Here is a 17258-nt window from a genome sequence, read left to right as displayed (position 1 = left end):
ATGAGTATTAGCACAGAGCAGGTCTAGAGGCATTAATTAAAATTAACAATTTAAACAAGGTACTAGTTAAATTCTAAAAGAGGATAGCGTTTTTTTTTCGATCATGGATGGGCAGCTAAGACCTGTTCCTGCACCATGTGAGAACTTCAGGACACTTCATATGTCTTGGGGAACCACGTGTAAGAAGTGCCTTCAGCTGCTTGAGCTGGAGCTCAGGATTTCTGGAGAGCATCAGGGAGGATGAGAGTTTCCTGGATGGTATGTTCCAGGAGCTGGTCACCCCACGGGCAGTAACAATTCAGGATAGTAGATGGATGGCCATCCAGAAGCATAGGAAGAGGCGGGAGGTGCAGGAAACTTGGGGGTACGTGCCACTCTCACACCAATACTCAGTTTTGGAGACTGCTGGGGGAGTGACGACACCTTGAAGGAGTGCAGTCCAGACCATGACACCAATGGGCAAGGGATTGCACAGGAAGGATAAGCAAAGAGTAGAAATGCAGTCGTTATGGGATGTTCCATAGGAAGGGGAACAGACAGGCATTTCAGTAACCGTCATTATGAGTCACACATGGTGTGTTGGCTCCCTGGTACCAGGGTAAAGGACATCACAGAGAGGATGCAGAATATTCTGCAGCGGGAAGGGAATGAGCCAGAAGATGTGGTACGCATCAGTACCAATGACGAAGAGAGAGCAGGTATAGAGGTCCCATGGTCACATTTTCAGGATCTAGGGAGGAAGTTAAAAAGTAGAACCTCGAAGGTTGTAATCTCTGGATTACTCCCAGTGCCACAAGCTAGCGAGAGTAGAAATAGGAAACTAGGGAGGATCAATGCATGGCTTGAGGCCTGGTGCAGGAGGGAGGGTTTCAGATTCTTGGGACATTGGGTCCACTTCTGGGGCAGGAGGCAGTTCAACAGGATTGGGACCAATGTGTTCGCAAGGAGGCTCACTGGTGTGGTTGGGGGAGGATTTAACTTAAATTAGCAGGGGGATGGGTACCCGCATATAGAAGTAGAAAAGAGGAATTACGTACATAAAGGAATGAGAGTGTTGGATAGTACTGGAGAAGGAAGTAGTACCATATTTGATAGGAGCAGACTAAGAAGGATTATGAGGAATACAAAGACAGGTTTACAAGGCATGTATGTGAATGCACGAAACATGGTGAATAAGGTTGGTGAGCTACAAGTGCAAACAGCTGTGTGAGAATATGATATAGTGGCAATAATAGAAACATGACTTAAAAATGGTGAGGACTGGGCGCTTAATATTCAAGGCTACAAAGTGTTTAGAAACAATAGGGAAGGAGAAAAAGGGAGGTGTGGTGGCAGTGCTGAATAAAGAGCTGTACAAGATTTCGGGAAAAATTGGCATGCCCACCGAAGCTCCTCAGTCTCATCTGCTCCTTCCATCACAACCTACGCTGCATTGTACAGTTTGATGGCTCCACTTTCAACAGTCTCCAAGTGAAGAATGGAGTGAAACAGGGGTGTGTCCTACCCCCACATTATTTGGCATCTTCTGACCTTCACCTTCCCTGCAGACATGGAAGGAGTCTACTTGAACACTAGGTAAGATGGAAAGTTCTATAATCTATCAAGGCTAAAAGCGAAGACAAAAACACATTGTGTCCTTATCAGAGAACTCCTCTACGCTGTTGATGCTGTGCTGTTCGCTCACACAGAAACTCAGCTACAAAGACTCATGGACTGTTTCTCCTATGCCTGTAATTTATTCTCCTTGATTATACTTCTTTGGGCCTCCTTATCTCGAGAGACAATGGATACGCGCCTGGAGGTGGTCAGTGGTTTGTGAAGCAGCGCCTGGAGTGGCTATAAAGGCCAATTCTGGAGTAACAGGCTCTTCCACAGGTGCTGCAGAGAAATTTGTTTGTTGGGGCTGTTGCACAGTTGGCTCTCCCCTTGCGCCTCTGTCTTTTTTCCTGCCAACTACTAAGTCTCTTCGACTCGCCACAATTTAGCCCTGTCTTTATGGCTGCCCGCCAGCTCTGGCGAATGCTGGCAACTGACTCCCACGACTTGTGATCAATGTCACACGATTTCATGTCGCGTTTGCAGACGTCTTTATAACGGAGACATGGACGGCCGGTGGGTCTGATACCAGTGGCGAGCTCGCTGTACAATGTGTCTTTGGGGATCCTGCCATCTTCCATGCGGCTCACATGGCCAAGCCATCTCAAGCGCCGCTGACTCAGTAGGGTGTATAAGCTGGGGATGTTGGCCGCTTCAAGGACTTCTGTGTTGGAGATATAGTCCTGCCACCTGATGCCAAGTATTCTCCGAAGGCAGCGAAGATGGAATGAATTGAGACGTCGCTCTTGGCTGGCATACGTTGTCCAGGCCTCGCTGCCGTAGAGCAAGGTACTGAGGACACAGGCCTGATACACTCGGACTTTTGTGTTCCGTGTCAGTGCGCCATTTTCCCACACTCTCTTGGCCAGTCTGAACATAGCAGTGGAAGCTATTATAATTGATTATAAGTGTCAAGAAAACCATGGCCATGGGACAAAGTGTTGCATCTCCACCCCGATCACACTAAATAGCTCCCCACTGAAAGTGGTTAGCAAATTCTGCTATCTTGGGTCCACGATGACATGCAATCCGTCCCTTGATGCAAAGCCCGATACACACATAGGGAAATCAACTACCACCTTTTGGCCAACTCATGAAATGTGCATGGGATAACGCCAGCTAACGCTTAGGACCAAGCTGATAGTTTATAAGGCTTGGGTTCTCAGCACCTTGCTGTATGGCTTTGAAACATGGGTGACTTACAGCTAGCAGGAAAAGAAGCTCAATAATTTCCATCTTTGCTGTCTGTGGCGCATTATAGGTATATCCTAGTAGGACAAAATCATGAATGCAGCAGTCCTCTCAAAGGCAGAGTTCCCAAGTGTGTTGGCACTAATCAAACAGAGGTGGCTTCGGTGGATCTGACATCCACAGGATGGAAGATGGTCGCATGCCAAAGGACCTTCTGTATGGTGAAGTAGCTGGGGCCAGATGACGAGTGGGGCACCCAAAGCTCAGCTTTAAGAATGTTTACAAGCGTGACATGAAGGCCCTAAATGTCGGCAATTGCACCTGGGAATCACTAGCTGTCGAAAGAAGGAAATATTGACACATTCTGTGGACTGGCTTGCGTTACCACGATGACCAGTGGCTACCGCAGTTTGACAGCAGGCGTCAACGCCGAAAACAACAACTCACTGTCACTTGACAGCTTCACGTGTGGCACTTGTGGCAGAACCTGCCTCTCAAGGATTAGCACCAAGAGAAGATACCCCACCTAAATAGATTGTTTGCTGCATGTCGATCATCTTTCGTAGATGGAGGGATGCCAACTCATTTTGTATCGGTGTTTACTGAGGGCGAGGATGCTGACAAAATATCAGTAGAAGCGGAGATGGTGGAGGTAATGGCTGGGGTGAAAATTCATAGGAAGGATGTTATGGAAAGGCTGGCTATGCTTAGAGTAGACTTATATGCTTATAAGTCGCCTGGTCCGGATGGCTTTGCATGCAACGTTGCTCAAGAAAGTGGTTGTGGAGATAGCAGAAGTGGGGTAAGTGCCAGAGGGTAGAAGAGTGGCAAATGTGACACAAGTATTCACGAAATGAGGTAAGGACATTCCTAGTAATTACAGGCCAGTCAGTTTAACTTTGGTGGTGGGTCACGTTTTAGAACCAATAAGGAACAGGCACTTGGAGAGGTTTGTGGTAATTAAGGAGAGTTAGCACAGATTTGTAAAAGGCAGATCACGTTTGACTGATCGAATTGAATGTTTTGATGAAGTAACAATGAAGTTTGATGAAGGGAATTCAGTGGATATTGCTTATATGGATTTTAAGAAAGCGTTTGGCAAAGTACCACATAAAAGGCTGGTAGTAATCCCCATTTACTGATAAATTACTTCATGCCAGGCATACTTTATTCCTCAAATATATTTGAAAGTTAAAGCTGTACAGTACAGGAGGGAAATTCTCTCGAAAAAACTTTTTTGTAAAGAAACAGAGAACAGCAGTAGACCATTCAGCTCCTCAAGCCTGTTCCACCATTCAGTTATCTCAGTTTACCTGCCTTTGCTCCAAATCCCTGGATACTCTTACCTAACAAAAATCTATAAGGACTTGCAATAATATTTTTTTAATTCTTTCAAATAGATCCTTAGGGAGTGGATTACTCTGGGCTTTAACTGCTTCTCAGTTTATCGCCCAAACCAAGGTGGATGGTGGTTGCCAGCTGAAACGACTGTACATTACAGTGGAAAGGTAAGGATTTGACCTTGTCAAGGATCTTAAGTTCAGTTATTGTTTGAAGTCAGCTGCAACAAGTCCCTACTTTTTTTTTGTTAATGCTGGAATTAGCACACTGTCATCTTGAGGGTGGAGCTATATTGTACTATATTGCCTCATTTACCTGAAAGAAATCTTCGGAATTCAAAAGTACATGTTTCACCAAACACGCATGGATTTTCCATGGGGTTGCTTACGGTGAGTCGAAGGATATACTGATTTATAAGGAGTTGAACATTATATTGTGTGATAACAGATATTCGCTTTTAAAGGATCTGGCCCTTTCAGGCCAGTAGGTCTAATTGCTATAATCCTAAGGGCAGTTAGGAGTCAATTGCACTTATCACATTGTCATTCCTGAGTTAGTTATTTTCTCTTGCTGGTGAAGTTTGTCATGGATTCAAATGTACTTGTTAAAAATTGCTTTTATTTACTAACAGGACACTCTCAAAGCTTTTATTTATTATATTTCTTTACCTACAATAAAAGTCTTGCACATACAGCATTTATTGTAATTGTAACACCTGGTTCCAGTAATCTCTTTCCTGTTGAGCCTATTTCCAGTATGCTATTATTGTCAGGCTAATGTAATGCTATTGATTTTTATTACTTCTGTTTGTGCGCTGCACACTTGGGCCAGGATTCTATTCTGTGCTCCTGTCTGATTTGGGTGGGATCATAATGAAGAACAAAGGAAAATTTAAGCATGGAAACCTGCTATTGCCTCACTCTCCCATCTGGAATTTCCCTGCTGCCAGAATTGCTGCTGGCTGTTCCTTCCCAATCTGATGCATGCAAATGGGGTGGAATGTTGGTGGTTCATGTGCATAGATCTTTGAAAGTGGCAGGACATATTGAAAGAGTGGTTGGCAAAGCATATGGGATCTTGGGCTTCATAAATAGTCATTGAGTACAAAAGCACAGGGAAGTTATGCTGAACCTTTTATAAAGCTCTAGTTAGGCCACAAACTTGAGTATTACATTCATTTCTGGTCACCACACATTAGGAAGGATGTGATGCTTTTTGAGAGGGTGCACAGGCGATTTACCAGAACCGTTCCAAGGATGATGATGTTTTGCTACAAGGTTAGGTTGGCGAAGGTGGGGTTCTCCCTGGAGCAAAGGTTGAGGGGAGATTTGATAGAGGTCTACAAGATTATGACAGGTTTAGATAAGGTAGACAAAAAAAAGCTGTTCCCATTAGCTGATGGTACAAGGACTAGGGGACACAGATTTATGGTTTTGGGCAAGAGGTACAGGGGAATGTGAGGAACAATATTTTTTTATTCAGCGAGCAGTGATGACCCAGAACTCACCACCTACGAGGGTGGAAGTAGTGTAGATGATAAACGATTTCAAAAGGAAATTGGATAGTCATGAAAGAAATAAACTTGCAGGGCTACAGGGATAGAGCAGGGAAGTGGGACAGACTGAATTGCTCTATAGAGAGCCAGCATGGACTCAGTGGGATGAATGGCCTCCTTCTGTGCCATAATGAAGCTATAGCCCAGGTTCCCTGTGAATTTTCTGCTTATCCTGCAGGTATTGCCACTTCCTGGAGCTATCATGGAGAAGTTGGTGGTTGTAAGCCCTAGGAAGCATTACTAACAAATCTGAGTTCCCAGTGAAGGGAGAGTGCCTTGTACTGGCCTCTTCTCCCTCCATTCTGGACTCAACTTAGAGGATGTCATTGTTCCATTGGGGTGCTTCTGCCCCTTTAACTGCCTGGCTGCCTCTGGCCGTACTTCAGCATGGCTAGGACTTTGTGGCTGGGAGCCACAAAGTGTGGACTCTTTCCTGGCCAGAAACGCACTGTGAATCCCAACTTAGGAAACTGGGGCAGCATTATTACCGTGATGGAGGTCCAAGTGCAGGCAGAAATCCTGCCCTGTTGGAATGTTGGTGTGGGAGGTGAATCCTGGCCTTGTCTCCAAACAAGGGTTGCATTTTTGCTTCCTTGCCTGAGAGGCCTGCAAGTTCCTTTTCCAATGTAGATGGTGCTGTGGGAATCTGCTGACAATTGTATGCTACAGTCCTTGTTAAATAATTTGAACTTATGTTTCCAGATTTTTCCCTTTGACTGAGGCAAGCCTGCACACGATTCAGAGTATTGTTCCATCTCTTCTCCAAGAAGATAAAAATCTTCTTGTGTTGCAGTGTGCTGCAAAACTTTCTACAAGCAAGGGTACAGATATTGCCAGTATTGATGGTCAGTATTTTGCTTTATTTGTTTGAATATCACATCCTTTAAAAAAAAATAAGGTTTTTAGTTTCGACGCAGTGGTTGCACTTTCTCCTCTGAGTCAGAAGTTTGCACTTTCAAACCGTACTCCAGACAACTGAGCACATAATTTTAGTTGATACTTCAGTACAGTTCTGAGGAAGTGCTGCACTGTTGAAGGTTACATCTTTCACATCTGTCTTTTCAGAGCAATGTAAAAGATCCCATGGCACTTTTCAAAAACAAGCAAGGGACTTGTCCTGGCAAGCATTATAGTTGAATAATGGACATTGATTCATCTGGAAGCTTGAAGAGATGCTGAACTTTGTGTTTTTTTTTAAAGAGGTCACCAGAAGGCTTCCTGGACTTGGCTTGTAAACAAGCCCTTACTGGAAGGCATTTGTTTTCAGATAAAATACCAGCAGGGAGCTTGTTGTTTTGACTTGGAGAAGATGTTTACAGAGAAGTGACAGGTCAAGATTTATAGGGGTCAGGAGGCTTGATTTTTGTGACATTATTTTGGTTTCGCTTTGGACAGTGAGTTGGAGGGTAAACTACTTGGAAGATGGTTGGTTTTTGCCTGCCAAGGAAACCCAGCTCATCTCTTTCTCTCTCTTGGAAAGAAACCCTGCATATCCAGTGTGCCGGTCTCCTCTTTCCTCCTGTATTTGAAGAAACCCTGCGTATCGAATATGTGGGAACCGAAACCCCTGTAGCCACATTTCTGCTGTAAGGCCTATCTGAAACATTTGCTGCTGCATTTCTTGGAAAGCCTACCCAAACTCATCTTCAACATCCCCTGGAAAGAACTGTTCTAGGAAGCTCCCAGTGACAACTGTCTATAGGCATTTGGGACGCCAAACTGAAACAAAGGACATCTTTCTATATTTTCTATTTTTTTCTTCAAGAATGAGCATGTATTCAGCATAAATGGTTATTTTTTCTTATTTTTTATAACAGCTCTAAACAGAAATTTTTTATTTTTCCGGTTAACCGGTGTATGTATAAATGTGTGTGTGTGAGGGATTAAGGTAAAAAGGGAACTTTAATATTTCAGTCTGTGTGTTTATGCTTTACTTGTTGTTTATTAAAGAAACCTGGTTGGTGTGTTTTATTCTGGGAAACATAGAGTAAATGATTGACCGTATCGGTAAGTGGGAAAATTTAAATATATGTTGTAACCTGTGGAGAATTGGAACTAGAATAAACAGTGCACTCCTCCCGCCTTGGTTGTAACAATGCTCAGACTGCACAATCCAAATTCAGATAACTGAGTCACAACAAAAATATCCCATCCAAACCCAAACTGAGGCCTTCAAGTAACAACTTTAATGATGGCATTAAAAGGCACAACAAAAGAACCTGAATGGATAAATTAAATCTTATTGTGAAATATATCATTGTTTTATTTAAACCCTTATTTGTATATTGAACATTCCAGGTAAAGACAAGAAAAAGGCATCCGATTTTTATTTCCAGAAAGCATTTTAAGTTATTTATGGGGAAATGATAACACAGCACCATGTGATGGTTTGACAAGGTCCACAAACAGGAAATAAAATTAAGATTGAAATTCCTATTCGAGTACCATCTACTGGCATCACACTGAAACTTAACAGGCAGTTTCTAATGAGAATCCCGATAGGAAATATTTTCATTTCAGGTTTCAATAAAACAACAAAACATGCAAGAATTTTAATACAAAGACATATGTTGACACATACATACCTCTGTAGTGCACAGATCAAAATATTGGTTAATGAAACAGTACAACCACATGTCAGATATTTATGAAAAGGTAACATGAATAAGACAAAGACATGCTCTATCTCCGGCTTCCCCAATGACTCAGTTAGCAAAGACAATATATAATTGAGCCATGCTGACCAATTAATCTGAGGCTCTCATCCTGGTCTGTGCTGAGGTGTCTCATTTTTGTCGGAGAGACTGAAGGGACACTACATTTGACCACAGTGCGCCTGAGTAGAATGTGGGAAATGAATCCTCGTTCTATTCCTGTTCGTTATCCATTGACCCCTTCTGGAAAGGGCAAATGTGAAAATCAGAAACAGAACCTGATTTAACTGGGCCTTTTCCCAGAGCATCGGATATAAGCAGACTTTGTTAGCAGCACTACTTGATATCACAGGATCAGAATACAGTATTGAGCAACATAGAGCAGTTTGTCAATAAATCAGTACTTGCCAAAGGAATTTCTACAGGGAGATGTAGAGTGCATTAAAATTGATGTGTTGGGTTCACTAGATAAGTTGTTGATGGAATAGATATCCCTCATAATCTCAGTCCAGAGCAAAACAAGTAATCTTTTTAACTTTCCAGTACAAGATGTTTTACTAAAAAGAATTTCGAGGAAATTACATAGAATTCACAGCATGTAGACAGGCCATTCGGCCCAATAGATCTATGCTGGAATTAAAACAAAGTGCTGGAAATACTCAGCAGGGCAGGCAGCATCTTTGAAGAGAGAAGCAGAGTTAACATTTCAGGTCTATGACCTTTCAACAGATCTGGCAAAGGTTAGAAAAGTATTAGGTTTTAAGCAAGTGAAGTGGGGGACAGTGATGGGGAAGAGAACAAAAGGGAAGATCTATGCTGGTGTTTATAATCCATATCAGCTTCCTCCCACCTTACTCCATCTCATCATATCCTTCTATTCCTTTCTCATGTACATATCTTGCTTCCTCTTAAATTAATCTATGCTATTTGCCTCAACTATTCCATGTGGTAATGTGTTTAAAAATCTCACCTCACTCTGGGTAGAGTTGTTTCTCCTGAATTCCTTATTGGATTTCTTTGTGACTATTTTTATTTATGGCGAATAGCTTTGGATTCCTACCCCCACAAGTGGAAATATCTTCTCTATGTCTAGCCCTTCATAATTTTAAAGATCTCTATCAAGCCACCTCTCAGTCTTCTCTTTTCCAGAGAAATGATTGCTAGCCAGTTCAGTCTTTACTGATAGTTGTACCCTCGTTGGTTCTGGTATTATTCGTGTAAATTTTTTTTGCACTTTCTTCAATGCTTCTATATCCTTTCTGTAATTTGGAGACCAGAACTATGCACAGTACTTGAACTGTGGTCTAACTAAAGTTCTATACAAGTTTGACATAACCTTTTTGTTTTTAAATTCTATTCCTCTGGAAATGAAATTTTTTTTGTTTGCATTTTCATGGTTAACCTGTGATGCTACTTTGTGATTTATGAATCTGTACCACTACATCCCTTGAGCCTCTACCCAATTCAGCCTCTTATTTTCCAAGCAGTAGGTCACCTCGTTATTCCTCCTACTAAAATGCACTGCCTGACACTTAGTTGTATTGAAATTGATTTGCCAGTTACATGCATATTCTGCTAATTTTTTAACATCTTCTTGTATTTTTCCCCAGTCTTCCTCAGTATTAACTGTACTCTCCAATTTGGTGTTGTCCACAAATTTTGATATAACTTCCAATTCCCAAGTCGAAATCATTTATGAAATTAATGAACATTCGTGGTCGCAGCACCGATCCCTGTCGAACACCACTTCCCACCTACTGCCAGTCTGAGTAACTATTCTACTCTGTTTTCTATTTTGTAGTCAGTTTGCTATCCATTCTGCCATCTGTTCACTGACTCCAATATTCTGACCTTAGTCAAGAGTCTATCATGTGATACCTTTACGAAGGCCTTTTGAAAATCCATGTCTACTATTACATCCACTCCATTTACCTTTGTCTACTGTTTCTGTTATTTTTTCAAAGAATTCAATAAGGTTGGTCAAGCATGAGTTTCCCTTTTGAAATCCATGCTGACTATTCTTTATTATATTCTCAGTTTCTAGAGGTTTTTCTGTTACATCTTTGAGTAAAGATTCTAGTATCTTTCCCACCATCAACATTAAACTAATTGGCCTGTAGTTACCTGGATTTGTTTTATCCCCTTTTCTAAATATAGGAATAACATTCGCTTTCTGAAAGCCTTCTGGCATGATACCCTTTTCTGTCGAATTATAGTATACATACCTCTGCTGTTTCTTACAAAGCTTCTTTTAGTATGCACAGATACAATCCATCCAGACCAGGGATTTTATCCACTAAGTTTGTCTAACTTATCAATTATCTCTATCTCTATCTCTTTCAATCTTATATGTTTCAATCTTTTTTGATCTCTTCTAATGTTATATCCACCTTGTTAGTATCCCTGGTCACTATTGAGACAAAGGGCAGGATTTTTAGATCCCAACAGGGGCTGGTGGGCCCTGAAAATAGCATTGCCAGCCAGCGTGCTGTTTTCCTGTCACCGTCCCTGCCGCCAGCAAGTTTCATCAGGACGAGGGAAGGCTGGCACCAGAAACCTGCCCACTTTGGCAATAAGGCCTTTTAAGCTAGTTAAGGAGCTCATTGAGAGCTCGTAGAGGGCCATTTGTGGTTTTTGGTGGGAGCGCACAGATTGCACACTGGGTCAGGGGTAGACCAGATGCATTCAGACGGTAACACAGCAGGGAGCCAGCCACGGCTGCCCCCTAAAATTAGGTGGGCCCATAAAAGAGGCACTCAGCCATTGGCACACAGGTGCCATCGAGTGTGCACACTCCTGCAAAGGTCCCCCACATTGTGATGATCTGCTGCGCTCTCCATGGCATGACACTCCAGAGAGCTGTGGATCTTGAAGAGGATGAGGCCCTGGAAAGCCACAGCTCATCAGAGGAAGAGGAGGAGCAGGAAGAGGAAGTGAGGGAGATGCAGAACACCAAGCTGGCGCACCTGCACAGGGAGGTGGCCAGGACAGGACTTGAGGGTCTCGTCAGGATGCCATCAATGCCAGGGATAATCTGATCCATGCACGTTTCAGCTGAGCCCTTCTAACTCAGGAGAACAGCATGGTCTGGAACTCACATTGAGCTGACTGTGAAAACACTTTTGTTGAAGATGCAGCCTTGAATAGATCCGTTGTTACCTGCAATGAAGGATGCACATCTGTCCCAAGGTTTCACAGCCCCCTTGCTTCCCTTCACCACCTCTTCCCTCTTTTCCTGTCTCGCCATTAAAGAATGGAAGGTCACACGTCTGGCATCATGTATCAATAGTTACATAGTATTGAAAAAGAGTAGTGCACGTTTCACACAGTGAACTACTCAGTGCTCTGCCCGATGCAGTGGCCTCCACTCTCAGCTACTTCTACGCAGTGCTCCCTTTGTGGCTTCGGATGAGGTGGACGCAGCCTGCTGCAAGTCTCTGATTGCAGCTGAGAAGCACGTGGCAGTCATCCTTGTTGTGGAGGTGGCAGTTGGATAACTTCCAGAGGCTGCTGCACTGGCAATAATACAGGGGCAGCCCTCCATTACTGGGCCCTGCTACACAGATGGTCCAAGTCAGAGGGGCCAAGGAGGCCGTTAATGATGACCCGTGAGGGGTGGCACCCTTATCCTTCTTGGTGACTGCCTCAGCCCTTGGCTGGTGCTCCAAATGGCTGGAGGAGAGCACCAGCTGGGGCGCAACTGGCATCGATTTCACAGATCTCTGTGCCATCAGTGCCACTGAGTGTGGCATGCATTCTGTGCATGTCACTGCGCTGCTCCTGTATCCACTCAGAGTGGTGCTACATATGGCTCTCCATGAGGTTGGCCACTCTCTCAGTGGAGGAGCTGATGCTTCAAAGCCCTGAGCCAGGGTAGCGCCCATGAGCTGATTGGACTCCTCCATTCTTAGCCCATGATCCCACACAGCCTCAGGGAACTCTGACATGCAGGAACATATCTGTTGCTGCTGGTCTAAGTAGAGCCTCCTTTCTTGTGACTCCCGAGGCCCTGCATCTGTGCCCAGCTGAGCTTGGCTGTGTCTGTCTACCATCCTCCAAGGGGGTTGCCCACAGCTGCCTCTCTCATTGTCTCCTGTTCACTTATGATGTGCTAATCACCCAGTGCTGCCCTATTTAATCATGTGTGAGGATCCGCCACGGTGACTATCTACGCAGGTGGAGGTGCGCTTATAGGATGATACGGTGCTTGCTGTAATGTTTTGATGCCAGTGCTTGCCCTGGTGCATTCACAGGAATCTGTCCTCTCCCCTCCATGTCAGAACCTGTGAGAGACACAAAAAGAGATCATGTGAACTGGCCTTGGAGAGCAGAAGCCTCTCAGTGCAGCTGAGGGTTAGGCATGCTGTCAGGTGGGGTGCTGTGCACTCCACCCCATGTCATGGATTGCAGTATCTATTCACACGTTCCACCAGGAATGTCCATCTCACCTTCCCCGACTTGCTCCTGGCAATCTCCATGGCTCCCTCCTCCATGACAGTTACAATGTGCAAATGGGGTACTCCTCCTGCCAGCACCCTTCCTCAGGTCTTGTCAGCCCTTTTCTCCTGCAAGTACAAAAGAGAGAGTGATAAGACACTGCTGGCCTCTATGGTCAATGCTATTGGCTCATTGACATAGATGACAAGTCTTCAACAGTGCTTATGGCTCTGAGCCTTGCTGAGGGTTCAGTAACTACCCTGGGCGCACATTTTTCCCTTGTTCAGAAGCTGCATGTGCCCTCAGACTCCTCAGCTGTTGTGTCTGCTGGAGGTTGAATATCCAGAGGCCAGTCATGCAGGTCTAGTGTTGCACTCACCTTGCCAGAGCGAATAAGATCATTGAACCTTTTCCGTCACTTGACCCAGTTCCTCCTCACCATGCTTCGTCTGCTAATGCTCTCAGCAACCTCGATCCATTGCTGCTTGGTTTGGGAGGGTGGCCGTCTCCTGCCACATTTTGGAAAGAGGATCTCCCTCCTCTTCCTCACTGCCTCAAGGAGGATCTCCAGGTCAGCATTGGAGAAGCAAAGGGCAGCCCTGCCTTGGGTGCCAGTTCTCTGCCTTTCCTCTCCCATCACTGCTGCTTCAATTCTCCCAGTCAAACGACAGCCACGGTAATGACTGCTGTGGTCTGTTTAAATTTGGCCCACACTCACTCAGTTCCACCTCCATTCCTACCCCACAGATGCTAATTGGCCACCCAACCCTCCCTCCAGCCAACTAACAGGCCACCTCTGTGAAAATTGGGGGCTGTGATTGTTTCCCACCTGGGGTGTTATCGCCAAGAAAGGAGAATCAGGCCCAAAGTATTTATTCAATATTTCTGCCATTTCCCTATCATTACCTCTGAATTTATCATGTGTGCAGCTCTTAGTGGCCCAATCCCTACTGTAATTTTCCTTTTTGTTATTTATGTGTCTGTAACATACTTTACTGTTTTTATATTCTTTGATCATTTCATTTCATAATTCCTCTTTATTCCTAATTGTTTTTGACATCTTTCCTAACCTCTTCATATTCACTCCTGTCATCCTCTCCTTTATTGTCTGTGCACTTAGTGTATGCCTTTTTCTATAGTTTCACTTTTATGCTTATCTCTTTATTCATCCACACTGTTCCATTATTTGCTAGATTGTTCTAGTTTTTTAGTGAAATTTATTTCTCCTGAGCTCTTGGTCCCCTTTTTAAAGATTTCCCACTGCTGTTCTGTCTCTTTGTGAATATTTTTTCCAGTTTACCTTCTCTCGTTCCATCCTCATCCTCTCATAATTAGCTTTTTTGCAATCTGTTACTTGGCTCTCTCTCAGTCATTATCCTAAACCTTCTTATGCTGTGTTCACTATTGTCTAAATGCTGCTGAATACATTTCCCTTACCTGCTCTGGTTCATTTCTTGTTGTTAGATCCACCAGTGATTCCTCTCTTGTTGGTTTTCTTAAGCCCTGCATATGAATAGAGTCCTGTACACACTGTAAAACTTCGTTCCCTTCTCCTCTTTCACACATGCATTTATCTTTTTGATTGGCCTATCCTTATGCCAATTAGTAAGTGGCTTGGGTCGCAATTAGCAGCCATGGAGTACTGCTTTTTAATTTAGTTCATATTTCCTGACTCTCCCTTCACAGGACTTCCTCACTTTTTTTTCTAATGTTATTGGTCCCAACATGGATTGTAACAATTGGATCGTCCCCCTTCCATTTTAATTTCCTCACCAGATGTTTCAAGATATACCGCCCACGAATTCCCACGTACTGCAGTCTGTGCTGACATTTCTAATTTTTAAAAATTTATTATCAGCAGTCATTTCTTTCCAGAACTAATAGAATCACATGAGGTCCAGATTATGCTTAATAGATGGATTTGTTTGACTTAAATTAATTAATTAATTTTTCTGGTTATTTATTTGCTACTTTAACAATTTATTTAAAATTGATAGATTTAGTTTATATTTAAATTTAGAGAGCGTGGATAATAAATTAAACACTTAGCTTAAATTGCTCGGGTTCCGCTGCTGCTCCCTTGCTGTTGCTATGACATAACGGTTTCAGATTTTTTTCCTTCCCTCTGCATTTGTTTTACTGTCAGCTTTGCCACATTTTAAAAAAAAGTATTTTGGGGACCTCTCTCACGATGCTCTGTAATCTGCAATTTCATTTTGTTAGTGATTGCCAAAGATTTCCGTAATATTAGTAACTACCATATTCCTCCCAATTCTGAACATTCCAGGAGATGCATACTCCAAAAATGTAAGTCTACCATCTGTAACAATGAAACACCTTCAGCTGGCTGATTTCTAAATTAAGCTTCATGCCCAGTTTTCTTCAGTGATTTTAAAATAATGTATTTTATTTTCTTATAGATATGTATATATAACTTAATAATCTCATGTATTAAATGTATTCTGTTTGTTTTGAATTTACAGGAGGATTTGGAAGCCTTGTCATTATAAATAGCTGCCTGCAGCAAAAAACCAATGCAGACGATCAAATTGTGGATGACCAGTTGTTTATAGACATATTAAATACAATTATGGAATGGAGAAATTATGAAGAGGAAATATTTTTGTTTGACCAGTAAGCTAATCTTCTAGGCTGTTATTTCGTTTCCATTTTATTTTTGGTTAAAGACAAAAATATTCTATCTGAAAACATTAAATGGCTGTTCTTTCCCATGGTAGTCACTTTAAAAAGCTTCCCTGTTGATTTGGATATACTTAAATTTGGTTTATGAACAACTGTTTTACATAACAAAAGCAACGTGTTTGTATATGGATTTGTTTTTCTTATCGAATATTAACAAAATATTTAATAGTGAAGGTACTATACAGATGCTGAACTGAACTAACTAGGATGTTAGTATGTTCAGGGTATATTTAGCTTACAGTGAGGAACCTCACATAAAATAAATGAAGTGTATTTTAACATCAGTGTCAAACTGGGAAAATTGAGTCATCTTGTACTCCACAGATACTTGTTGTGTTGTGTCATTGTATTTTCGGGTTAAAAATTGAACTTGAGTCACAGAAATCAACTCCTGATGAGTAATCACTGATATTCAACCCGATAGAGTATTTATGGTTAGAAAACTATAGAGCTTAATGCCACAGCTAGATTGATGTTGAAGTATAGCTTTGCTTTAGTCCGCAACGCAGCAATAACTTTGATAAGAATATAAGGAAACATGGAAGGAGAAAAGTAAATTTTCTCTTTACATGGATCTTGTAAAAATCTGATGAAACTTTATATTATTTTGTCGTGCCAAACTGTAACATGCATTAGATTGCTGTTGATGTACGACTGTTTTCATCTTGGCAAATGCAGTAGGTTTTTATACAACAACAGTGACTACACTTCGAAGGTACTTAATTGGCTGTAAAGCACTTCTGGATGTCCTGAGGTCATGAATGATGCCATATAAATACAAGTTTTTTTTTCTGTGCCGCTAATATCCTACAATTGGGAATGAACTGACTAATTGGGTTTTTGTTTGTGATGGTTTTGGTTGAGGAAAGCTGGGGACATCCAGAGGGCTTTTTGAATAATGCCTAGGGATCTTTAATGTCTACTTGAGAGGACTGACATGACTTAATTTAGTTTCTCATCCAAATGATGGCACCTCCAGAAGTATCAGCCTAGATTATGTGCAGAACTCTCTGATCCAGTGACATGATTATTATTGGTATATAGATTATATAGGTCACAGAAAGCAAAGTCTCAAGTAACCTAGGAACATGGATGGAAAATAGAAGATGATTACTGTGCCAAAAGAGCCACATTTGCCAATATCTAGAAAAGGCATTCATGCACACGCAGTAAGGTCAGAAAATGAGTATCTTTTCACAACCATAAAATCTGCAATTGCATTTCAAAGTATAAAAGAAAAGCGGTTCTGGTGTACCATATATGCATAGAGTAGACTAAGGAGCAATCCAGTAGAAATAACGAAAACCTGAATGTTTTGTTTGACTTTGATATTGTACCTATTTATTTACCAGCACAAGATCTCCACGCTTTCAAATGAAGATTTAAAAATATGAACTTTCTCCTTTTTTAATTATTCCTATGTTCTGTTCTATTGTAAAATTGTTTTTCTCCCTTTCTTTAAACTAATGTTGAGGGAGGCATAAAGCAGAGACAAAGTGCTCCTTTACATAGTGCTTGGAAAACTGGATAGTTGTTCAACTCAAGTTGTTCTCAAGCATTGCTTAAAGAGTAGCATTGATGGAGGTTTTGTGGCTGGTTTTAATCCCATTGTCTAGACCTGGGAATGGTGCAAGAAACGATGGAATTGCTTTTAAATTAGAAAACTCCATTTAAAAAACCAAAATTTTTCTGGTTATCAGCTTTCCCACTAATAATGACATATATCAAAAGGAGTCTCTGCTTCCTGATATTGGGATGAAAAGTAAGATCTAATCATTTCA

At 42.2% G+C, this 17258-nt stretch overlaps 1 protein-coding gene across 5 annotated transcripts in view; it reads left to right on the top strand.

Moving 5' to 3' along the window:
* Positions 1-17258, top strand: part of ltn1 (listerin E3 ubiquitin protein ligase 1) — a 169624-nt gene that overhangs the window by 97591 nt on the left and 54775 nt on the right. For all 5 annotated transcript variants that reach the window (XM_068040504.1, XM_068040503.1, XM_068040502.1 and 2 more), the window contains 3 exons: positions 4188-4295; positions 6386-6528; positions 15258-15408. In XM_068040504.1, coding sequence (XP_067896605.1) covers positions 4188-4295; positions 6386-6528; positions 15258-15408 — 402 coding nt within the window. The remainder of the gene's footprint in view (positions 1-4187; positions 4296-6385; positions 6529-15257; positions 15409-17258) is intronic.

Source organism: Heterodontus francisci, chromosome 10 (genome assembly GCF_036365525.1).
Source record: "Heterodontus francisci isolate sHetFra1 chromosome 10, sHetFra1.hap1, whole genome shotgun sequence".
Lineage (NCBI taxonomy): Eukaryota > Metazoa > Chordata > Chondrichthyes > Heterodontiformes > Heterodontidae > Heterodontus > Heterodontus francisci.
Note: the sequence above shows the minus strand (reverse complement) of the source record. Positions and strands in the feature narration are given on the sequence as shown.